Source organism: Rhinolophus hipposideros (assembly GCF_964194185.1).
Source record: "Rhinolophus hipposideros genome assembly, chromosome: 10".
NCBI lineage: Eukaryota > Metazoa > Chordata > Mammalia > Chiroptera > Rhinolophidae > Rhinolophus > Rhinolophus hipposideros.
The window spans coordinates 56,977,665-57,004,984 of NC_138056.1; the positions used below are offsets into that span (position 1 = coordinate 56,977,665).

The 27,320-nt window shown below is 35.8% G+C and overlaps 1 protein-coding gene across 2 annotated transcripts in view; it reads right to left on the bottom strand.

Moving 5' to 3' along the window:
• The window catches only part of DLG2 (discs large MAGUK scaffold protein 2), a 1,856,054-nt gene that overhangs the window by 1,465,894 nt on the left and 362,840 nt on the right, over positions 1–27,320 (bottom strand). Inside the window, exon 1 of one of the 2 annotated variants that reach the window (XM_081064694.1) lies at positions 2,549–2,886. The exons of the other annotated variant lie outside the window; for it this stretch is intronic. Within the exon in view, the coding sequence (XP_080920820.1) occupies positions 2,549–2,578 (30 nt within the window). The 5' untranslated portion in view covers positions 2,579–2,886. Of the gene's footprint in view, positions 1–2,548; positions 2,887–27,320 lie in introns of those variants that run through there. 2 annotated transcript variants of the gene reach the window in all.

Here is a 27,320-nt window from a genome sequence, read left to right on the forward strand (position 1 = left end):
CAATCATTCTTTTCCTTTTATACACAGAAATACTGAAGATAAAAACACTTCTCTGACATATTTAATAGATCCTTTTACATTGCCATTATGCAATGCTTTGTCTCGATTTATTGTATCTCTCCTCCGATTATTCTTCTAATATTCATTCTTAAGAATGTGGAACAAAGACATGTAATAGAAGGAGTGGGAAAATGAAGTGGGCACAGTAGGTCATAGGAGGGTCCAAGGGGTCAGTAACTGCCTTTCATGCCAAGACAAGAAGGAAAAAAGAGGACCATTGAAAGTATGTATGTTTCCCTGCCTCTGAGAACTTTGATGGGGGTGGTAACCAGCTGTGCTACTGAGATGCGCTATGGATGAGGTGGGGCCTAGGATAGATCAGGGTAGTTAGCAGTTCCAGTCTCACATAAAGCAAGACTTGAAGAAAATGTCTCAGCCAGAGCTGCTAGAAGGTGGACTCAGTGCTGGAGGAGAAAGAAAAGGGGATTAAACTGAGACAGAATTAAAATTTCCAAGTTGTTGGCAAACTTCCTGTCAAAGAGTCCCAGAAAAGTGGAGCAAGGGCATCCCAAGTGCACGGCCACTTGGAAAAAAAAAACAGCGTATCAATGGTGGTAGGTGAGGAGGACCGGATTTACATTCTGATGTCCTATAGGAAGTCTCACCTACATGCATCTTTTAAATCAATCAGGCATTATTTCCCATTTAAACAACATAATATAACTTTGTTGTAAATATGTTTGTCCTATAAGGATAACATGTATGCCACCCTATAAATATTCATGAACATAATTAAGTCGGAAAATACATGAAATCTTACATGGATGTTTCTCCCGTTGAAGCGTGTAATCTACATGATAAATCAAAATGCTGGAAAAATGACATTGATCACTGATATAGCATTTAAAGCAGAATAATAATATTTCTTAACTTTGTATCTATGCTCATTGATATTTAGATAAGTAGCTATAAAGCATATGACACGTTTTAAATTAGATCATATTTTCCAAATTGAGGAAACTTAGATTTTACTGTTGATTTAACTTGTTCAATGCAATAGATTTCCAGTTTAGAATTCTAATTAATAACTTCTTATAACTTATTTTTAAAGTACTAATTATGTTTCACAGTATCTACAATTATCATGATTTTGAAATAATTATGAAACACATGTAGGTCAGATTGGACAGTATTCGCAAGATAACACCAAATGCAACACTTCAGGAAGAGTAAAATATATTTAAGGGACTATTTCCTTTCCTAGATTACACAAGGAAATACAATTTCCACTTAGCTTTTTTAAAAAACTTATTTTAGTTAATTTTTACTGAATCAACTAAGTGAGATGCTTGGTAAATTTTAGAAGTAAAACAAGGTATTCAACTATCTTTAAAACCTGGTCAACTAACCCAACTAGAAGTTTTTAGGCTTCAAATCCATTAATGTCAGATGAAGCTTCCACGTTGTGCTAGGCCCTGAGGGAAGACATCCATTAAGATTTTCTGAAATATAATTTGTAAAACTAAAATATTTAAGGTCATATTATGGGGCACTTGGCGTGTAGCTTCAAAATTAAATTACCTTTTCTTCACTACTGAAAGGAGATCACAGTGGGAAATATACCCTTAATGAGTCTCATGCACTAAGCTATTGATTTTGTCATGTCTAATGGGTGTCCAATCAATGTGAGATCCCAAAAGATATAGTGCAGATGAACTCATGGCATCCTTACATGCAAAATAAAAAGGGAGCTCATGAATACATGTGTTTTACTTAGGGTTTTTTTTTTCCTAAAAATAATAGTAATTTCTATTCAAATAACCAGTGTTTATAAATTTAAATACATCATTTAGAATAAAATAAAGTGTGTTTGAAATGTTTAGCTATTTTCCGTAAACCCATAAAAAGGATTGCCTATTGATTTTATTCCATTCCTAGTTTTACTTCTACTTCTGATCATGTAAATATTTCATTTGCTTCTAATTAAAATAGAGAGAATCAGTTCAATGTTAAATCCTGTTTGTTTCAGATCAGGACCTCCAGATTTTTTTCCTTTAAAAAAATTACTAAAATGCAGAATATCAGAATTCTCCAATCAGAAACAATACGTCAAACCACAATAAAGCTGATTGGCTTCTTCAAGCAGAGAAGACATGGTTTTTAAATGAAAAGCTAATTATCACAGTCAGAAAGACTACCCTGATAATGCTATGTTACAATGATGTGTAAAGCTATAATACTACTATAGATATTTTAATATTGCGCTATAAATAGATGCAAAAGCAAATCCTGCCCCCCAAAAAATCACAGACAAATTCTCCTTTCATTCGCACAAATACACAATATCACTTTAAGAAGTTGAAATCAAATAAAGACAGGACCCTCACACCCTCCTGGGAACAACAACAACAACAAAAAAGCCCAGCAAAGTAAATTACACTAATCATTTTATCTCATGAACTGGCAGCACCTACCACAGCTGTTTAATTACAGGATCAGAATAATAAGAGAAAAATGCTGCACACAACAGCCCTGTTTCCTATCCTACCTTTGTGGTGACAATGCACAGGCAATCCATCCTGGATCCCTACACAGGACTCAGTACATGGAAATCACACCAGCGAGACAGCAAAGGTGAGAAAAGCCTTTTGGTAAATAGCACACAGAAAGGAGCAGAGCTTGGATTCAGCACAGACGGCTTTTCCAAGAGGGCCCCTCATGGGAAACTCGAGCCCTCCTCCATACAGCTCAAGGCAAGCAGGATTCTCCCAGGCATCGGAAAATCCGTTAGAAATCAGCTCCGCAAAACTTCCCGGTGGCTTGCTGGGCTCCGCGGCTGCATGGTCTTTGAGTGAATTCCGCGATGAGAACAAGGCTCCTGTGAGCGCCTCGCACAGTTCTACCGGGGTGATGAGTGCCACGCCGGCACCAGAGCCTCACATTTCAGCTCTCTTTCTTGTTTCTGAATTCTGATCGGCTGCTTCAGTATACCCATAAGATCTCTTTTGCCAAAGTCCCCCCTTTGCTGCCTTGCGCTGTTCCTACTAACTCTGAGTAAGCACAACACAAAAAACTACCCGGCCCATCTATCAAAGGGCTGTCGCTCGGCGGCCAGAACAGCAGCTTTGGGTAATAAAAAGCTATTTATTATGAGCATGATTCCCGGGAGTCTAAATGACTCGAAAGATATGACTGAAAAGCTAAGGTGCACGCGGTGCTGCATACATCAGTCTCAACTCACTTGCAATTACAGGGGCAGCTTCTTACAAATGACTAACAGCTGGATAAGGAACATCGGGCCAGGGACTTTTATTTTTTAAAAAAGAAAGAAAAAAAAAGAGAGAGAAAACAAAAATCACTGCAGAGTTGGAGGTTCAACTTAGAAAACATTAGCTTTTTTCTTTTATTTGTCTACCTATTTGTGTGGTCTATGACGTATGCCACTACCCAAACAACCTCAATATTTGGACAGCAAAGAAAGTATATTATAAAATGAGGGTGGGAGGATGTTCCAAAGTGTTTACAAAAGTTCCACATTCTGAGAGACAAAAAAAAATGAGTTCTTTTCCGAACTTTTCCCTTCTCACTGGCTGCCTGCAGGCACTTATTACGTGGGCAGAGCTTTGTATTCCCTTCTGCAGCATTTTACCAGCTAAATGATTAGCCTCTCCGTTCCTCAACCCACCCCCCTTTCCTTCCAGTGAAATTGCTACATAAATTCCTTTGAGGTCCTTGACAAGCATCACTTCGGATAATTATATACTTTTTTTCATCATCTTAGACACACAGGCAGAGACAGACGAAAACAGACAGATAGAAACTGGTACAGAAAGAAGGGTGGATGAGAGACAGAAAGTGAATGACAGGATGGAAAGTACTGCCTGATCAATAAAAATGGAAAATCAATGCATCCTTTTCACTAGGAAGAAAACACATAGTAAAGTGGCCCACTGACATCTACCTCAAAAAAAAAAAAAAAAATGTCTAGGGACCCATACATTGCATTAGCTCTTTAAGATACCAGGAGAACCATTCCCCACCTGTCTCCTACCCCAGCTCATTTTTTTATAAAAAATATTTTCTACAATAAACAATTTTTTAAAAGGATGCCCATGTAAAACTCTTCTGCCTTTCATGAATTATCCAAGTTCAATATCCTCCTGACTGCTAAATAGATGAGTGTCTCAAAAACTGGTGTGCCATCATTTTCCTTAATGAAAGCTCTGTTTCTAAAGATTTAAAAATAAAAAAAGTTCATAGCACATCAAACATGTGTTCAAGGAAAAGGGAGGAAAAAGTGGTTCAAAAATTACTGATAAAACAAATCATTTCCTCTGAACTGCTACCCTATTGGTGTAATAAACTTCAGATAATTTTTTAAGTTAAGCAACACAAATAAAACCCACGCTCTGGTCCATTCAACAAGGCAACTGTCATATGGTCAGTAATACGAAGGGATCAGAGTAGCATCACTTTGCCTGTTCACCTCCTTATTTGTTATATCCTCACAATAATTGAATGCAGTGCTTTCTAAGCTTGTCTCAGACTATGTGAGACATCGTGTCCTTGAGCGTTCCCATGTATGGGGCTGATTCCTGGACACAACCAAAGCTTTCAATATGCAATTGATGCTGTCACATCCATCTTCAAACTAAGTAGGCTTTATGTGCCCGTTGCACGTAGTTGACAAAGCAGTTGTGATATTCGCACCAGCTTGAAAGTTTAAATGACTTCCCAAGGACAGAAACCTAGTAAGTTATTGCAAGTCCAGGGCTTTGTTAGTCATGATCAGAAAAGAGACAAGCGGGATTAGAAAGCCAGAGCAAGTAAATTGGGTAGCAGAGTAAATGGATATTTTATAAGGTGTCCTTGACAGAAACATACCTTTGGAATTACATTCCTATAACCTAGAGTGGAGAAAGCTAAGATATGGGAAGACTGGCAGAGGGAACCTGATTAGTCTTCTGACCCTGGCTGATCACGGATGAAAGCACTTTGTAAACCATAAAGACCTGCAGAAATGAAAGGCATCTCATCTAGCACAGCTCCTGGCATACCATATACACTTCATAAGTCAGTCATCCAACACAGGTTTTCTGAGAACTCACTGAATGATTTTTTGATTAATGTCTGTATCACCTACTAGACTGTGAGCTCCTTAAAGGTAGTTTGGAATCTATATTCCCACTGCCTGGTCTAGTGTCTCATTCATTCAACAAATACACTTGAGAAGGTACTTATGTGGGGATACAAGGGTGAGCTCAAGCTCGCAGAATCCCTGCCCACAAGTGAAACAACACCTATAGGACAGTACAGCTTGCACTTAGGGAGTTTGAGAATTACAAAGTAGAGGCATTTAAGCCAGAAGGGAGTAGTCAAGGAAGGTTTCCTAGAGGGGAACATTGAGATGGAAGGACCGACAGGAGTTAGCTAGAAGTCGTGAGAAAGAAGAATTCCATGCACTCTATTATATTTGGAAAAAAAAAGTGAATCAATAATATCTTTCATCTTCTACAACTAGCTTACACGAACATACCCAAAAGGTTTGCATTAAATAAAAGTGCTTTAGAGAAGAGATTTCACAAACTGAACAGGCAATTACTGAAGGAGAGGGGAAAAAAATAAAAGAACATTATTCATATAATATCAAGTGAGCATAAACATGCTGTAAAAGCTTGTAGAATCTACGTGTCCTGTAATCATCAGATTGTATTTACCACGTGTGATGAATTGGAGAATGTCTGCATATTTAAATAAAAATAAATAGTTAACATTTTAAAATGTAGCTCCACTTGGGATGCAGCTTTCTACTTTGTGTATGCCATGCCTTCCACTGATTTTCCTCAGATATAAAGATGATAGAAGATAATGTACTGCTTCATCTCAAGGGAAGCATTCTTTTATTTTTAAAATTAACATTGGCTCGAAGCATTTTTTTATAGGCATAGAGCTCAATTGGACTTGTGATTTCATAAGCATTTGGCAAGATATAAAGTCACAGCCTGCAAATTGCTTTATTTACTATTCCTTAAGGTTAATGATATCAAGCCAGGAACATACGTAGTGATTCTTAGTAAAATCTACAATAGAAAGTTTGATATCAGAAAATTACTATTGTAAATTACTTGTACTTAACCTATACCTAAACCATTCAAATGCATTACTTTTATCTTGTTTGTTTCCAACAGGGGGAAAAAAATCTTTATAGTGAAATATATCCTCTGCTTATTCTAGAATCTAAGTACCATGAGGGCAGATATAATGTATATCTCTGGCATTTAGCATGGTGTCTGCATGTACAAGGTACAAAACTGATATTTTTGGAATGAAAGAATAATCAGAACTTGTTATGCCATTTATTTCTTCTGATAGGAAACTAAAAAAAAAAAAAAAAACCAAACCCATGATATGAATCCTTTGTCCCTATGAGAATCCTATATCCAAATAGTAATAGCAATTACTATATATAAATATGTATTAAGAAAGAATACACACTGTAAATATTTTTAAAAGAGATTGGTGCATATAGCTGGAAATATTGTGACTGCAAATACTTTTCACCAGCAAATCCAATCTAATTCAAGAAGGTTAGTTTGGAACAATCTGATCTATAAGGGAAAGGAGAAGTTTTTCCAGCTGAAGTGCTGCAACCACAACATGCTGCTGAAACTAGGTGTTCGCTCTTGTGACAAGAAAAACACTAATAAACACAAGCACTTTTATTAGTAATAGCAGTCATTTAGCAAATGGCTATTATCTGAAGTACTGTGGTAGATACTTAAAACATGTTATCCCTCATAGTCACAACACTCTTCAGAACGGAACTATAACCCCCATTTTATAGATGAAGAAACTGAAGCTCCCTGAGATTATATGATCTGCCCTAGATGACACAGCACCTAGGTGACCCCAACCCAGAGTGTAAAGTCTCTGTGCTTTCCATCTCAACATATCTCAAATCCCGAAGTCATTACTCCCTCCTTGGTTCCAACCCGAGAGTGTGGCACAGACAGTTCCAAAAGGTTCTCTCTAGTCAACGGTAGCCTGGACTCCATGCAGACTAATTACAAACGACTTGGGATCACCACATAAAGACTGGCACATCTCTGGGCTCCTACACTGAGGCCTTCATAGCTAGTAAGAGGCCTTGGGAGTAAACCAGAAGGAATAAACCCACATTAGAAAGATCAGCTCAAAGGGAAATAACTGCAGAAAGCTACCCACGTGGACTCCCATCCCCATCCGTCTGTTACCATATAGCCTGTCAGGACAGCAGGCACATGAATGACATCTGCAAAGCTTGTTAACTTAGTAAAATAAATAGACTGCAGGCAGGTCATGGCAAAATGCCTGCTCTCATTTCCAAACTCTCCAGAGGCAAATAGAAATTAGGATCAACTAGAATAAGTCCGACTTTTCCAGTTTCCATGGTGAAAAAATATTTGGATAGTATTGGATTCTGAAAAAAAATCATGAAAGAGAGGAGTTTATGTGTTCTACGGACACTAAAAGTGTGCGTTTCTGTGTAGAGGAAAACACAAAAATTAAACAAGAAAAATTTTGAATGGTTTTTATTTGCATTTCTCTGATGATTAGTGATGTTGAGCATTTTTTCATATGTCTATTTGCCATTTGTATATCCTCTTTGGAGAAATGTCTCTTCAGGTCCTCTGCCCATTTTCAATTGTGTAGTTTGTTTTTTTGTTGTTGAGTTGCGTGAGTTCCTTATATATTTTGGATATTAGCCCCTTATCGGAGACACTGTTTGCAAAAATCTTCTCCCATTCAGTTGGTTGCCTTTTTATTTTATCTATGGTTTCTTTTGCTGTGCAGAAGCTTTTAAGTTTGATATAGTTCCATTCATTTATTTTAGCTTTTACTTCCCTTGTCTTTGGAGTCAAATTCATAAAATCCTCTTTGAACCCAAGGTCCATAAGTTTAGTACCTATGCTTTCTTCTATACAATTTATTGTCTCAGGTCTTATGTTTAGGTCTTTGATCCACTTTGAGTCAATTTTGTTATATGGTGATATATACCAGTCTAGTTTTATTCTTTTGCACATGGTCTTCCAATTTTCCCAGCACCATTTATTGAAGAGGCTGTCTTTTTCCCGTTGTATGTTTTTGGCTCCTCTGTTGAAAAGTATCTGCATATACAAAATAAACACTTTTATTTTTCCTAGCCACTAAAAAAATTATCTGCATATATATATATATATATATATATATATATATATATACACATATATATATATGTATATATATATATGGGTTTCTTTCTAGGCTTTCAATTTTATTCTATTAGTCTATGTGTCTGTTTTTCTGCCAATACCATGCTGTTTTGATTATTGTCGGCCTGTAGTACAAGCTGAAGTCAAGGAGTGTGATACATCCACCCTTGTTCATTATGTCAGGATTGTTTGGCTGTTTGTGGTCTTTTGTGATTCCATACAAATCTAATGATTTTTTTGTTGTTTTTTTCAATAATGCCCTTGGGATTTTGATGGCGATTGCACTGAATCTGCATATTGTTTTGGGTAATATGGCCATTTTAACTGTGTTGATTCTTCCAATCCATGAACACGAAATATCTTTCCATTTCTCTGTTTTCTTCAGTTTCTTTTAAAAATGTCTACTTACAGTTTTCAGTATATAGGTCCTTCACATTCTTTGTATTCCTAAGTATTTTAATCTTTTTGTTACAATTGCAAAAAGGATTTTTTTTTCATTTCATTTTCTGAAATTTCATTGTTAGTATGTAGGAATGCAATGGAATTTTGTACATTGATTTTGTATCCTGCAAATTTACTGTATTTGTTTATAATTTCTATTAGTTTTTGGTGGAGTCATTGGGGTTTTCTCTATAAAGAATCACATCACCTGCAAAATGTGACCATTTGAGTTCTTCATTCCCAATTCGATGCCTTTTATTTCTTTCTATTGCCTGATTGCTCTGGCTAGAACTTCCAACACTATGTTGAATAACAGTGGTGACACAGTGCATTCCTTTCTTGGTCATCTTCTTAGAAGGAAAGCTTTCATTTTTTCACCATTAAGTATGATATTAGCTAAGGGTATGTCATGTATAGCCTTTATTATGTTGAGGTACTTTCATTCTATTCTTATTGTATTAAGTGTTTTAATCATAAATAGATATTGTATCTTGTCAAATGCTTTTTCTGCATCTATTATGTAATCATATGGTTTTTATCCTTTATTTTGTTAGTGTGGTGTATCACACTGATGAATTTGTTATTTTGAACCATCCTTGTAATCCTGGAATAAACCCTACTTGATCGTGATGTATAATCTTTTACTGTATAGTTGTATTTGATTTGCCAGTATTTTGTTTAGGATTTTTGCATCTGTATTCATCAGAGATACTGGTCTGTTGTTTTCTTTTTTGTGTGTTATCCTTACCAGGTTTGGGTATCAGGGTAATGTTGGCCTCATAAAATGAGTTAGGAAGTGTTGCCTCTTCTTCAATGTTTTGGAAGAGTTTGAGGAGGTCAGGTATTAAATCATCTTTGAATATTTGGTACAATTCACTAGTGAAGCCATCTGGTTCTGGACTTTTGCTTTTGGGGAGGTTTTGGATGATTGCTTCAATTTCTTTACTGTTGATTGGTCTATTTAGATTTTCCAGTTCCTCGTGGTTCAGTCTAGGAAGATTACATAATTTTAAGAATTTGTCCATTTCTTCTAGGTTATTGAATTTTGTACTATATAGTCCTTCATAGTATTCTTGTATGATCCTTTGCATTACTGTGGTACCCATTGTGACTTCTCCGCTTTCATTTCTGATTTTGTTTATTTGTGTCTTTTCTCTTTTTTATCTTAGTGAGTCTAGCCAGGGGTTTGTCAGTTTTATTAATTTTTAACAGAACAAGCTCTTTGTGCTTTAATTTTTTTCTATTGCTTTTTGTTCTCTATTTCATTTAATTCAGCTCTACTTTTTACTATTCCCTTCCTTCTGCTCACTTTGTGTTTCATTTTTTCTTTTTTTACTAGTTTTTTTAAGATGTAATGTTAGGTTTTTCATTTGAAATTTTTCTTGCTTATTGAGATAGGACTATAATGACATAAATTTCCCTCTTAATATTGCTTTTTTTGCTACATCCCCATAATTTAAACATGATGTATTTTCATTCTCATTTGTTTCTATGTATCTTTTGGTCTCTCCTTTTATTTCTTCTTTGACCTAGTCCTTTTTAGTAGCATGTTGTTAATTTCCACATATTTGTGCTTTTTCCTACTGTCTTTTTGCAGTTTATCTCCAATTTCACAGCAATGTGGTCGGAAAATATGCTTAGTATTATTTCAATCTTCTTAAACTTACTGAGGCTCGTTTTGTATCCAAATGTATGATCTGTCCTTGAGAATGTTTCATGTGCATTAGAAAATAATGTGCAGTCTGGTGTTCCTGGATGAAAGACTATAAATGTCAATTATGTCGATTTGGTCTAATGTGTCATCTAAGGCTGATATTTCCTTACTTATTTTCTGTTTGGATGATCTATCCATTGTTGTCAATGACATATTTAGGTCCCCTGGTATAATTGTGTTTTTGTAGTTTTCTCCCTTTACTTCTGTTAATAGTTGCTTTATATATTATGGTGCTCTTTCATTGGAATCATATATATCGATAAGCATTATATCTTATTGTTGTATTGTCCCCTTTATCATTATGAAATGTCCATCTTTGTCTTGTTACCTTTTTTACCCTGAAGGATGTTTTGTCAGATATAAATATGACTATACCAGCTTTACTCTGGTGCCATTTGCCTGTAATATCGTTTTCAACACTTTCACTTGGAGTCTTTGCAATGGAGATGTGTCTCTTGAAGGCAGCATGTGATTGGGTTTTGTTTTTTTAATCCAACCTGCTATTCTGTGTCTTTTTATTGGTGAATTCAATCAATTTACATTTCATGTGATTATTGATATACAAGGTGTGATAAAAAAATATGGTGATTAAATTTTTAAAAAATTGTTATAGTAAAAGACACATTGCCATTGATCCCCCTCAAAATACTCGCTCTCAAACACACTTCAAACACACTTATCCCATTGCCTGCCACTTTCTGAAGGAGTTCTGGAAGTCCTCTTTCGTGAGTGTCTTTAGTTGTGCTGTTGTGGCTGCCTCCATGTCCTGAATCATTGTGTCTTTGGGGGAGAGCCAGAGTCGCATGTTGACAAATCCCATGAAAAAGGTGAATGAGGACACACCATAATGTTTTTATTTGACAGAAATTGTCATACAGAAGTGATGTGTGACACAGAGCCTTTCCATTGTGATCAGAAAATACAGTGAATGCTGCTGACAAGTGCCATCCAATGGAAAGGCAAGGATCTTCAATATGTGAAGGAGCGTGTCAAATCTTAGTAACAGTGTGTGATAAGTTTCAGCTTGTTTGGTGTGGTCAGTCAGTGTGAGCTATGGTTGAGAGAAGTGTGTTTTAAAGTGTGCTGTAAATCATCCTCCATCATGACAATGCTCTGTGTCACACATTACTTCCAGTATACAGCAATTTCTGTCAAATAAAAACATTACGGTGTGTCCTCATCCACCTTATGCACTGGATCTGGCACCACGAGACTTCTGGCCCTTCCCCAAAGTCAAAATGACCATGAAAGGAAACATTTTGAATCAATTCAGGACATCAAGGCAGCCCTGACAGCACAAGTAAAAACACTCACAAAAGAGGACTTCCAGAACTGCTTCAGAAAGTGGGACGAACAATGGGATATGTGCATTTGAAGTGAGGAGTATTTTGAGTGGAATTAATGGCCATGTGTCTTTTACGATAATAATTTTTTTTTATTTAAACACTCACCACATTGTTTGATCATACCTCACATAATGATTTCCTATAACCATTTTATCTTTTGTTTTCTGATGGCTCAGTGTCTCCATTGTTTCTGCCTTTGTATTTCTGTCTGCTATTTTAATTTGGTGGTGTTCTATGATTCTTTCCTCTGTTTCCTCTTTTTTTTTTGTTGTTGTTGTTGTTGTTGTTGTTGTTGTGTGTCTCAGTTCTGAATTTGATTGGAGTGGTTGCCATTAAGTTTAAGTAAAAGAAAGTTTCACATTTATAGTAGTCCTTCTTCAGCATGCCTCTTACCTCCATTTACCTTTGCAAATTCAGACTTGTACCCCCAGCCCTTTTATGTTTTTTTGGCACAAAATATACCTATGTATCCTGTGAATTAATTTCTGAGTTGCAGTAGCAAATTGTAGTCTTGTTTTTAAAAAAATGCTTTTATCTTCTTTACCCTTTAAGTTATGTTCAAGTGTTTAGTGCCTTATTCTGTAAAGGAGTTACCATTTCCTGCTTCTTTCTGTCTGTTAGTAATCTTTTTTTTTTTTTTTTTTTTTTTTTTTTTTTTTTAATTATCTGTTAGTAATCTTAATCATAGCTTTGTATCCCTTTGTAATTTTGTTTCAGGTAGAATAACGTTGTTCAGTATTTTCTGTAATGCAGGCCTTATGGTACAAAATTTCGTCAGCTTCTGTATATTTAGAAAGGTCTTTATTCCTCCTTCATATTTAAAGAATAACTTTGTTGGATATATTATTCTTGGCTGATAATTTCTCTCTTTCAATAGTTTCAATATTTGATTCCACTCCCTCCTGGACTATAGAATTACTGCTGAAAAATTTGCTGATAATCTAATGAGCTTTCCTTTGTAGGTTACCATCTTCCATAGCTGCCTTGGGAATTTTTTCTTTCTCACTAATTTTTTACAGTTTCAGTATAATGTGCGTTGGAGAAAGCTTGTTAGGAATGAGGTAATCAGGTATTCTGTTTGTTTCTTGGATCTAGGATCCAGATCTTTCCATAGATTTGGGAAGTTCTTACTGACTATTTGTAAAAATAAGCTCACTGCACCCTTTCTCTCTCTTGTCCTTCTGGTATACTGATTATTCTTATATTATTCTTTCTGAGTAAGTCAGATGGTTGTTGTAAAGTTCTTTCATCTCTTTTAACTCTCAAGTCTCTCTCTTTTTCCATGTTCATCATTTTCAGGTTTCTATCTTTGATATCACTAATTCTTTCCTCCATCTTGTCAGCTCTATTACCCAATCTTGCTATTTCATTCTTCAACTCTTTTATTGAGTTCTTCAGCTCCAGAATTTCTATGTGGTTCTTTTTTAAAAATTGATCTCTTTGATAAAATATTCATTTTGTTTGCAGCCTATCTGAGTTTTATTTCAACTCATTGAATTGTTTTAGAAGAGCAATCTTGAATTCTCTGTCATTTAAATCACATATTTCTATGTGTTTATGTTTATTTTCTGGAGATTTTTCATTTTCTTTCTGAGCTGCCTTGTTACCTTGGTTATTCATAGTAATTGATGGATTATTTCTCTTCCTGGGCATCTACAGAAATGAATTCTGCAGCAGATTAAAACAAATATGTCTTTATTTTGTTTTTGAGTAGGTAGTGCTGGAGAGTTTTATTTTCTCTTGCCCCATTCTAGCTTCTTGTGGTGAAATATTCCACTCTGTAACCAGGTCGCCTTTGTCTCTGGGCACCACCCCTCTGGGAGCATGTGGTGGGCAATAAGGTTCTGAAGCCTTTGAAATCTCAGTGCTTCCCCTGCAGCCAACTGCAGAACTGTGTGTCTCAGCAGCCCTTGGTGCCCTCGCTGGGATCAGCTGTGAAATGTGGGTACAGAGTGGCCTGGGAAAGATGGCTGGTGTGTTTGTGGCTTTTTTTTTGTTTGTTCCAAGTAATGGCAAATGCTTCACCCCTCTTTCTCCTCCCTTGTCATTGGCCTAGCTCCAGTGAGCTCCTCCACTCAGGAACTATCCAGTTCCAGAACTATCCAGTTCTCACAGCTCTAGATATTCTGCTCTTTAACCAGAAACAGCTACCATTTCTTCTGGGGCACATTACTAGCACTGGGAGCATGTGGGGGAGGTGAGCTCTGGAGGGTGTGAGGATGCTGCCAGGCTCTGTGGCTTTGTTTTCTGCTTGGCAGTGAGGGATGTGAGACCGCAGCTGTTGGACAACTGTATTCCATCTTTACCCCAAGGTCTCTGCCACAATCACTGGGTTCAGCCGTAGTACATTCTGATTTGTCAGGCAGGAACACTCAGGGCCACAAAGAGTGCATGCAGTTTGAATCCTCCCCTCTCTCAGGACTGCAGTGAGCTCCGGGCCACATCCACGACCCCCATTTCTGCACTTCTCCCTTCTCTCCTTCCCTATTCTCCCTATTAGCCCACCATCATATATTTTGATGCATGGATCTCTCAGACATGTTTGTGTGCTGCATAGTGCAGCCTTTGTTGAATTACAGCTATTCAACTGTTCTAACTTCAAGGGGAGACATCAAGGGGAACCCCTCACACCATCATGCTTCTGATGTCCTGCAATCTATTGCTTTTAATTTAGCTTGGTTTCTAAAGATATGAGTAATACTAACCATAGTATTTACAAATATATAAAATAAAAAATAGTTTTGAGGTGCAGCATTAACTTTTTATTGAGCAGGATGGGATTAGGCACATCAATGTACATATTGCCATTAAGTATTCATAGCCAGTGAAGGAAGTATAATTTTAGAGGTGATGAAACTGAGGCTCAGAAAAGTTGACTTGCCCAAATTTATGTAGCTACTGAATTGGCAAACCAGTGCACAGTGGGTTGCTCCATTGACAAAGTGGATGAACCAGGATGTTAACCTTGATCATCCAAACCCAAGTCCATCCCATCTTTGTTATAATGGTGATCTGACACACTTTCAAAATCATTGAACTCATTTACCCAGATAGTAAATGCCATAGGGGGGAAAAAGCCCTTCAATTATTTGGTTCTAAGTGATTCATATCTTAACAAACTATACTTTGCTGTTTTCAAATGTATGCAAAGACCAGGTTCCTTAATACAGATATATCAAATGACCAGAGTCTCATTTCTGTATATTTGTGTTGCTTTAGAGGCAGCTAATAAATAAATGAATGAATATCTGAATTGACTAATTAAAAAGAATTTTATGAATATGTCAGAGCAGGTAACACAAAAACCTGATTTCCCTCAGTGCTAGTACAAATGTCCGGTCAATGATCTTTAATAGGCAGAATATTAACCCTGAGGTACTACAAGATGCTCAAAGAAAGGCACGATATCTTCATCAACCTGGAAATAAGGAGTAATTACCCTTTATGTTTTAAATTAAAAAACCAAATCAGCCAGAGTTAACCACAGTATTCCATTTAAAAGAAAAGATTATTCCCCCATTAATTCCAAGTACTTAGAAGTTTGCCACTTTATTTTCACTAACATTAGAAAATAGAAAATATATTCAATGCTAAAGTAGCTTAAATATTATGAGTTTAATAACAAGAATAACCACATAATTGTTAAATTTGCCAGATGGAATGAGCTACTTTTGGAGGTGGTAAATATCCTATAACTATAGGCCTTTCACAAGATGATAGATTCCCCTTTAGTAGGGCAGCAGTAGAAAAGATTTAAGACAGAAAGCCATTGCCATGATTACCACTAAAATAACTTTTAATACTTTAATTCTGTACTATTTTTGAACTTAGTTCTCCAGGAAGATTAACTCAGAACCGTCATTTTTAAAATAAGGACCATGGACAGCATCTACTGTACCCACGTAAAAGCAAGGGAACCCTCCTTCTACTCTCATTTCCTAAAACAAACAAACATGAAACCTTCCTAGCCATGTCTTAGTGGCGTTAAAAAAAAGAAGTTTTCTTTTATACATTGCCAAGGAGAGTAAATAGAGAACTAGAGCTGAGCTGAAAAATTACTTTTCATCAGAAGGTGCAGGTATTTGAGTACATTAACAGATAGAGTTTAGTCTAAAAAAAATAGGATAACGTTGGATTCTTTAAAATAATAATTTTCCTATAACTATCAAAGTGTTATAAATATATTATAACTCAAAAGGGTCCATAAGTTATCTAATTAAAGTTATCTAATCACTTTAGGAAACTGAGGCACAGATAGGCTGAATGAATTGCCCAAGAATACCAAGATAGTAAGACCAGAAAGACAATAACCCAAGTTCTCTGGCTTCCAATTACAACTTACCCATACACCATGTTTCATTTCTAGCCTGATGTGGTTCCTATAGGGGTTTCTCTCCACCTGGTTACCTCTCTGTTCTTGTTAACAGACCTGAATTTCGTCCCCAACCACTGTGGTATTTGCATAGTATCCACTTAGTCCCTTTACCAACAAGTTCTAATTCACATGATTGGCTAGAAAATGTTTTCTTCTTAAGAAATTATATTTAAAATACCAAACAACTGAAACCTTCTCCAAAACTTGAAATATTTTTGAAAGAGGTATTTAACATTCTGCTCATGTCTCCAAATGTATGCAATAACCAGAGCATTTAGCTCTCATTCCTTTTACATATAACTGTTTCACTCACTTCTTATTGTACCACTGTAGGATAGGCACAATAGGTATTATCTACACTTCACAAATAAAAATAGAGGCAATTTATTTTTTTCAAAATGGCATGACTTATTAATGGTAGAACCAAGATATCTTTCGTTCTTTCTACTCTATCACACTGCCCTACTTTTGATATCACACTTGGTTCTCAACAAGTATGTTCAATTCCTCTTAAAATATTTCCTGTTAGCTGTTCAACTATTATCTCAAATTTAAGATATCATCATTGAATTCACCCTACTTATCTATAGTCAACATAAATATTCCCATTTTTGTTTTGATACCACCCAACCTTTAATCTACTTACTCACAAAGTCCTGCCAATTCTTTAAGTTTCCTCCTCTCTCTATGATCTGATTAAAAATCCTCATTGTTTCTCACTTGGACTCTGGAAGACCAAATCTCCAAACTTTACCTTTTGTTTATCAGGTTTATTTAAACATAAAACATAACCCTAAAAAATACATTTAATTATTTAAAATTGTTCAAAGGAAATAATAGGAATAAAATAAAAAATGAAGGAACCACATGAAACATAAAATATTCTTCATCAAAAAAGGTCTAAAATTCTCAATGATATCTATTTTCATTTTCAAAATTTTAATTTTCCACTAGATTTACATAATTTTATCAGTTCTGGAAAACATATCTATAACAGACTTTGAAAATGATATTGCCCTTTGTAATTTCCAGGTTTTCCATATCACATGACAAGTAGCATCGCCATAATTCACTTAAGCCCTTATGTCAATGTAAGGTGAAATCTTCAGTTGAAAACAGTGTTTTGTCAGGAGCAGAAATCAGTTCGCCTAAATCTCAATAATGGGAAAAGCATCTCCAAACATATTGAAATTAGACTAAAAGTATAAAAAAAGTGGAGACATTTCTCTGCTTGACACAGATAAAGAATGCAATTGAAAGTTATTTCTGATTCTGATTTCTATGTATCGTTGCCCTTATGAATTGAGCTATAGTCAAAAGTGTGTAACTGAGCAAGAGTAGAGGGCAGTACAGGATGAACACAGGTTTCTGAATGATGTTAGAAAATCAGCTCCCCGAGTTTTTTGAGCAGATCCCTGAACAAATGGTAAATGCAAACAAGAAAACTAAAGAGTATGTATGATGTAAGTTCTTCTAAATTGCCAAATAAAGCCTCAAATCACTTTCTGGGCCTTCCCTAAATGGACTGGTTTAATTCATGTGACAGAAAAGATAGTGAGTGAACTCCCCACAGGAAGCCTGGAGGTTTACAACTCATGGCAGCAGGTTCTCCAATTGTAGCACACTTAAGAATCACTTGGGAGGTTTGTTACAACACAGATGTCTAGGTGCCGTCCCCAGCACATCTGATTTAGTTGGTCTGGGGTGGAGCCCAGAAATTTACTTTTCTAACAAGTCCCTCGAGGATGCTAATAATGTTGTTAGTTTGGGGACCATACTTTAAGAACCACCAGCTTATGAATTGGGTTGTTGAAATTTTCTCAAACTAATGTAGCCTAATGAAGCTCTTCCTATTGATTGTTCTAAATATATATCACTTGCATCTAAATTTGTGTACTGCTCATGACCTACTGCTATTGCTGGCTAAAATACTTTAGATTATCAGTGAGTCCTCTATTTACACAATATAATTTATTTTCTGCAATTATTGTCATAGAGTGATTAGACTTAAGATATGGAAGAATCTTTCAGAATAATCTGATCTAACACCTTAATTCTGAAGATAAAGAAATCAAAGTCCAGTGTTATATTCAAGAGACATACACACTTGTGATTTACAAATTGGGGTTTACTGTCAACAGCCCTTGAAGAATGGCCTATGAAATAAACAATTACAATAACATATTATATTCATACAATAATCATCAACATTCTTTTGTGTGTAATATAATTAATTTTTTCTTTTTAAGATAATTAAGAAAATCTCACTGATGCTTATTTTAATTCAACCAGAATTTTGAACAGTGACAAGTAGAAATCAGAAAGGTAGGAGCCCCTTCTTGACCAAGTGGGTTCCAGGCAAAAGAATGTTATAGACTCTTAGATATGTAATCTTTTTATGTAAGAGACACATGAAGAGACACATAAAGAGACACATAAAGAAACACAGTTATGTAAGAGACACATAAATCCAAGGAAACCACATGTATAATAGAGTCCACCACTTCAATAAAATCAATGTAAGACTTGCAATTCATTTCAATAGAATGAAAATCTACTATTGGCCAGGTAATACTAAACATGCTCATATTCAGGATCTCATCAAACTCTTATAACAACCCTATAAGATAAAGAAACAAGCTTTTAGAGTGTAAATAGGATAGGCTAGCAATGTGTTTTCCCATGATAAAAACACAAAAGTTTCCTAATATATTTGCCAGCACTTATTTAATTTAGCTGTATGACAAGTTGGCACATTTGTATCCTACTGAGGCCTGAGGACTTCATTTCCAGGAAGCAAAACTGAAAATATTCTCTTGGACAGCCAAGAAGTCTAAAAGTTTGCTTTCTAAGTATTCATGAGTCCCTCCTCCTTTTGGAGAAAAACAGTGCCACTGCCAAATTAGATGACTTCCTTTCCTGGAAGCACATTTAGCATATTATAAGAGTCTCAATAATTTAAATAACACCTTTTATGTTAAACAAAAACATTTTTCAGCAGAGGACATAATTGTATTTTATAGAGGTATTCTATAAACTGGCCACTAGTTAAATTTGGCTCTAAATTCCATGGTTTCTTTATAAAGGGGAGAACAATTCACTCTATAACCCTTTTTATTTTAAATAAATTCTTCACAGTAATGATCAAAATTCATAATTGTGACTGACTCAGAACTTTGTCCAAATTCCAAGGCCAAGTCAACACTAGGAAGCTGAACTGTCAACACCAGAAAATCAGTCCAAATTATAAGTGATAATCAACAGAAAAACTAATATTTACCACTCATTGAATATCAGTGGACATATCTCCCCATATCTGAAAGAAATTTGAAGGCTTATGGAACCATAATGAGGACTGTCTCTGCTTCCTAGCAGAAGACTTAGAATACAAGAAGAAACGTCATTGAAGATACATTTCAAAAAGCCTCAATAAATCCAATTCCTATGAAACAATCTCCCAAGAGTTTTATGTGTGCTTTAAATACTGATTCCGTGTTCATAAAAACAGTATTTATGATTTATTTTCATTGTTTTCATGATTAAATTTGGTTCTATGGGATTATATTATAAACATGGCAGTGTGAGGAGTGCCTCTTGAAATCTCCCCTGAAAGTTACAAAAATTGAACAGCTATAATTCAACAAAGGATAACCTCAGGACAAGCACATCTGAGATCCACACATCAAATCAGCTGAAGGTGGGCAAATTGGGCGAGCGAGGCAAGAGGGAAGGTAAATGTATAGAGTTGCCTCCCACGGGCCACAGGATGCAGTCCAGAGCTCCCTATAGTCTCGGGAGAGGGATAAATCCAGGCTAAAGGTATATTCCCTGTGTCCCAGGGTCCTGCCTGAGGAATCAGAATATAATATGGCTGAACCCAGCTTTTGGGGCAGAGACCTCGGAGCAAAGTCCAAATACAGAAGGGTACAAACTGTGGTTTCAGCCCTGACTGCCAGGCAGAAAACAGAAAACAAAGACAGAGAGCCTGTCTGCCTCTGCCCACCCTCCCAGAGCTCACCCTACTCCCCACCCTCCCAGTGTTAGAAACAGGCTCCAGAAGAAACGATAGCAGTGTCAGATTAAAGAATAGAATATCTACAGCCCTAAGAACTGGCGTTATGGTCCTGTAGCTGCAGATGTACAGTGTGACTAATTCCAGAGATAGGCAGGAACTGTAGGGGAGAGACAGCTGTGGGCTGGAAGACTCCATTGCTCAGAGACTCAAACACACCAGCCACCTCTCACAGCCCACCCCAGCCCCACCTTTCTGGATGGATCCCTGCAGGGGCAACAAGAACCATTGAGACACACAGACTGCGCATCGGACTGCAGGGGCACCGTTAGGGTTTCAGAAGCTCAGAACTCTCTCACCCACCAAATCCTCCCACGGGGTGGCCTGAGACCCAGGAGACCTGCTCACAGAGGACAAATCCAACTTCCAGGAAACCTGCTATCACAGGAGAAGCTGGAATAGCACAAGACAAAATGCAAGCTACAGGATGAGAGAAAATATAAGGCTGCAGCAGGAGAGAAAATAAAACATTCCAGCAATACCTTCTGGAAAACAATAGAAAGACCCTTCATATCAACCTGCTGGATGTGCTCAGGAAGAGACATAATAATTTATTAATTTCCATAAATAACCAACATAACAGGCAGCTCAGAAGGAAACTGAAAAATCTCCAGAAAATTAACTTAAAGATATGGAAATATATCACTTAAATGACAGAGAATTCAAGATTGCAGATCTGAAAAAACTCAATGAGATGCAAAAAAATTCAGATAGGCAGTTTAATGAACTCAGAAACAAAATCAACAAACAAAATGAATATTTTACCAAAGAGATTAAATTTTTTAAAAAATAGAAATTCTGGAGATGAAGAACTCAGTAAAATAAAAATGAAGAATGAAATAGCTGGCTTAGGAAATAGAGCTGACCAGATGGAGGAAAGAATTAGTGATACTGAAGATAGAAATCTGGAAATGACACAGATGGAAGAAGAGAGAGACTTGAGAGTTAAAGAAATGAAACAAATCTACAAGAACTTTCTGACTCCATCAGAAAGAGCAATATAAGAATAATGGGTATACCAGAAGAACAAGAAGAGAGAGAAGGAATCAGAGAGCATATTCAAACAAATACTCAGTGAGAGCTTCCCAAACCTCTGATAAGAACTGGATCCTCGAATCCAGGAAGAAAACAGAACTCCTAATTACCTCAGTCCCAACAAGCCTTCTCCAAGGCACATTATATTGAAGCAGTCAAAAATTAATGACAAAGAAAGAATTCTCAAGGCAGCTGGGTCGGGGGGGAGGAGAAGCAGTAATATGGGAAAGCCCATTACATTATCATCATACTTTTCAGTAAAAACTATACAAGACAGGAAGGAATGGAATTAAATATTCAAACAACACAAAGAGAAATTTTTAGCCAAGAATAATACACCCAACAAAGTTACCCTTTAGATATTAAGGGGGAATAAAGGCTTTTCCAGTCATACAAAACCTGAGGAAATTTTTTAACTCATGACATGCATTATAAGAAATACTGAAGAGTGCTATTCGACCTGAAACAAAAATTCAAAAGAATACAAAACCATGAGCAAGATAACTAACAGACAGACAGAAGCGAGAAATGATAACTCCTACACAAATAGGGCACTAAACACTTAAACATAACATAAAGAGTAAAGAAGATAAAATACTTAAAAAAAAAAAAGAAAAAGACAACTTGCTACTGCATCTGAGAAATCAACTGAAAGCACAAATAGGGATAACTTATGAAAGCAAAACCATAAAAGGGGAGAGAGTAGAGGTCTGAATCTCCAAAGAGGAATGGAGATAAGAAACATGCTGAAGAAAAAGGCATATTGTATATGTGAAACTGTCCTGTACATAAATTTAATAGTAACCACTCAAAAAAAAAAAAAAAGAAAGAAAGAAGGAAAGAAAAAGAAAGAAATCCAGAACTGAGACATAACATAAAAAGAGAAGAAACAGGGAAAAATCATAGAATACCACCACACTCACTAAAATAACAGACAGCAACAAAAAGGCAAAGAAACAATGGAGACACCAAGCTATCAGAAAACAAAAGATAGATAGTTATAGTAAATTCTCATCTATCAAATGATCGCCCTAATGTAAATGGACTGAACTCACCAATAAAAATGCACAGACTAGCAGATTGGATTTAAAAACCCCAGGTTTTTTGGATTAAAAAAACCCAAGGCAGACGGGTACCTCAGTTGGTTAGAGCGTGAGCTCTGGGCTATGGGGCTGCCAGTTCGATTCCCAACTGGGCCAGTGAGCTGCACCCTCCGCAACTAGAATGAAGTCAATTAGCTGCCACTTAGCTCCCTGGTGGCCAGAAGGCTCAATTTGGTTGGAACGCAGGGTCCCGCAAGGGATGGTGGGCTGCGCCCCCTGCAACTAATAATGGCAACTGGGCCTGAAGCTGAGCTGTGTCCCCCACAACTAAGACTGAAAGGACAACAACTTGAAGCTGAACAGCACCCTCCACAACTAAGATTGAAAGGACAACAACTTGACTTGGAAAAGTCCCGGAAGTACACACTGTTCCCCAATAAAGTCCTGTTCCCCTTCCCCAATAAAAACTTTAAAACAAACAAACAAACAAACAAAAACCCAACCATATGCTGCCTCTAAGAAACACAGTTCTGGTATAAGGATAAACATAAACTCAAAGTGAAAGGGTGGAAATCAATACTAGAAGCAAATGGTATCCAGACAAAAGCAGGTGTATTCATATTTATATCAGACGAAATATACTTCAGGATAAAAAAGGTAACAAGACAAAGATGGGCATTTCAGAATGGTAAACAACAAGAAGACATAACAGTCATCAATATTTATGTCCCCAGTAAGGGAACACCAAAATATACAAAGCAACTACTAACAGAACTAAAGCAAGAAATTGACCAAAACACAATTTAGTAGGGGACCAACATATTTCATTGACTGCTATGGATAGATCATCCAAACAGAAAATCAGTGAAAAATATCAGCCTTAAATGACGCATTAGACCAAATGGACATAACTGACATTTAGAGAGCACTTCATCCTAAAACATCAGATTGTTCATTCTTTTCTAGTGTACATGGAGCATTCTCAAGGATAGACAAAATGTTGGAACATAAAACTAGCCTCAGCAAATTTAAGAACATTAAAACCATACCAAGCATATTCTCTGGTCACAAGGCTTTGTCACCGGATAGCAACTGTGAAAAGAAACCAGGAAAAAAACACAAATATCTGAAGATTAAATAATATGCTATTAAAAAATGACTGAGTCAAAAAAATAAAATGAGACATCAAAAGATATACAGAAACAAGTGAGAATGAAAATACATCCTTCAAAATTATTGGAATGCAGCAAAAGCAGTAATAAGAGAGAAATTTATATCATTATGCGTCTATCTCAAGAAAGAAGAAAAATTCCAGATAAACAACCTCACATTACAACTTAAACAACTACAAAACAACAAGAACAAAAAAACAAAACAGAACAAATGAAACCCAAAGTCAACAGGAGGAAGGAAATAATAAAAATCAGAGCAGAACTTAGAAAAAATTAATACAACAAAGAGCTGGGTCTTAGAAAAGATTAATAAAATTGACAAATCCATGTTTACACTCACTAAGGTAAAAAGAGAAAAGACACAAATAAACAAAATCAGAAATCAAAGAGGAGAAGTTACCATGGGTACCACAGAAATACAAAGGATCATACAAGAATACTATGAAGGACTATATGCTACCAAATTCAATAACCTAGAAGAAATGGACAAGTTCTTAGAAACACATGGCCTTCCGAAGCTGAATCATAAAGAAATAGAAAATCTAAATAGACTGATCAACAATAAGGAAATTGAATCAGTCATCCAAAACCTTCCCAAAAGCAAAAGCCCAGGACCAGATGGCTTCACTAGTGAATTCTACCAAACATTCAAAGAGGACATAATACCTGTGCTCCTCAAACTCTTCCAAAAAACTGAAGAAGAGGCAAGACTTCCTAACTCATTTTATGAGGCCAACATTACCCTGATACCGAAACCTGGTATGGATAACACAGACACACACAAAATAATTACAGACCACTATCTCTGATGAAGACATATGCAAATTTCATAAACAAAATTCTAGCAAATAAAATACAATACATTAAAAATATTATACATCACTATCAAGTGGTATTCACCCAGTTTCAACATATGCAAATTGATCAATGTGATACTCCACATAAACAAAATAAAAGATAAAAATCATATGATTGTATCAATAGATGAAAAAAAGTATCTGACAAGATATAAGATCCATTTATCATTAAAACACTTAATAAAATTGGTATAGAAGGAAAACACCTTCACATAATAATGGCATATATGAGAAACTCTCCCCACACCAGGAAATAGTAATCTTCTATACTTCACTAATATCATAATTAATGCTGAAAAACTCTATGGTCAGGAACAAGACAGGGCTGGCCCCCATCACCACTGTTATACACGTAGTATTGGAAGTCCTAGTCAGAGCAATCAGGTAAGAGAAATAAATAAATGGCATCTGAATTGGGAATGAAGAAGTTAAACTGTCACTCTTTGCAGATGACATGATTCTTCATATACTAGAAAACCCTAAAGACTCCACCAAAAAGTTATTAGAAACAATAAACTAACAGAGTAAATTTGCTGGCTTCACAATCAATGTACAAAAATTCACTGCATTCCTATATACTAACAATGACATCTCAGTAAAAGAAATACAAAAAACAATTCCTTTTGCAATTGCAGCAAAAAGAATAAAATACCTAGGAGTAAACTTAAACAAGGATGTGAAAGACCTATATGCTGAAAACTATGAGATGTTTTTGAAAGAAATTGAAGAAGACACAGGAAATGGAAAGACGTTCCATGCTCATGGTTTGGAAGAATCAACATATTTAAAATGGCCATATTGCCCAAAGCTATATACAGATTTGATGCAATTCCCATCAAAATTCCAATGGCATTTTTAAAAGAAATAACAAAAAATTCATTATGGAACTACAAATGACTACCAATAGCCAAACAATCCTGATCAAAAAGAACAATGCTGGAAGTATCACACTCTCTGACTTCAGCTTGTACTACAAAACAACAATAATCAAAACAGCTAGTATTGGCAGAAAAACAGACACACATATGAATGGAATAGAACTGCAAACCCAGAAATAAATCCATATATATATGGGCAGATAATTTTTAACACAGTAACCAAAAACATACAATGGAGAAAAGATTCGTCAATAAAAGGTGCTGGGAAAATTGTAAAGCAATATGCAAAAGAATGAAACTAGATGCTATCTGTAATCATATACCAAAATTAACTCAAAATGGAACAAAGACCTAAACATAAGACCTGAAACAATACACTGCATAGAAGAAAGCATGGATACTAAACTTATGGACCTTGAATTTAAAGAGGATTTCATGAATTTGACCTCAAAGGCAGGGGAAGTAGAAGCCAAAATAAAAAGAAATGAATGGGATTATATCAAACTAAATAGCTTTTGCACAGCAAAGAAAACCATCAACAAAACAAAGAGGTAACCAACTAAATGGGAGAAGATATGAAACAAAGCCTCCAATATGAGGCTAATATCCAAAATATATTTAAAAACTTGTACAGCTGCACAACAAAAAACAAACAATCCAATTTTAAAAAATGGGTGGAGGACCAAAACAGACACTTATTCCAAGAAGACATACAAATAGACATATAGATATGTTCAAAACATGAAAAAATGCTCAACTTCCATAGCTATTAAGGAAATGCAAATCAAAGCCACAATGAGATATCACCTCACCCCAGTCAGAATGGCTATCATCGAAAAGACAAATAGTAACAACTGTTGGAGAGGCTGTGGAGAAAAAGGAACCCTCATACACTGTTGATGGGCATGTAAATTGGTACAGCCATTATGGAAAACAATATTGAGTTTTCTCAAAAAATTAGGAATAGAATTATCATATGACCCAGCATTCTCTTTCCTGAATATCTATCCAAAAATTCTGAAAACATTAATTCATGAAGATATATGTACTCTGACGTTCATTACAGCATTATTTACAATTGCCAAGAAATACAAAGAACCAAAATGTCCTTTGATAGATGATTGGATAAAGAAGATGTGGTATATATACACAATGGAATACTACTCTGCCATAAGAAAAAATGAAATACTGCCATTTGCAAAAACATAGATGGATCTTGAGATTATTATGCTAAGTGAAACAAGTCAGGCAAAAAAAGTCAAGAACGATATGACTTCACTCTTATGTGGGACATACAACTAAAAGCAACAAAGGAACAAGCGAAACAAAGAAACAAAACCCCATAAATACAGACAACAGTTTAATGGTTACCAGAGGGTAAGGGGGGATGAGGGTGGTAGAAGAAGGTAAAGGGTGTCAAATATATGTTGACTCTGGGTGGTGAGCACAATGCAATACTATACAGAAGATGTATTACAGAAATGTACACTTGAAACCTATATAATCTGACTAACCATCGTCATCCCAATAAATTTAATATAAAAAGACCCTATCTCCAAATATAGTCATATTCTTAGGGACTAAGGGTAATATCTTAAACATATAAATTGGGGGGGGGCACAATTCTACCTAAAACATATACCTAAAGATATATAAGGCACTGTTTGGTGTTGTATAAATTGCAAAGATACTAAAGGCCCAGTGTATCCCTTTTCTCAAAAGGGATAAATCAAACATGTAAAATCCAAGTAAAAAAATAAATTGGTGTCTGTGAATAAAATTGATAATGGAACCTTGATTTGTATCATTAAACCATAGTAAAGATGGGTCACCTTCCTACAACTCATCAGAAATAAATTAAACTTGAGGTTGACAATTTATAAAATGCTTGTACTTGTAAATACACATACTTCTCTTGGACAGAAGTTCTTGGTCTCATTATATAAAGCAGTATGACCTCTTTAACATTGCCCTGTCAATGATTAATTTTTATTATTTGTCTTGAATGAATACATATGACGGCGATCAAAAAATGTATGATTGAAGTAGTTTTCAGATTGCTTAGGGGAAGCTATTTAAAAAAGAAAAATATAGCACCTGAAAACCACTGCCAAAGCGTGGAATGAGGGTTTTTTTTGGAAGACCTGAACCAGATA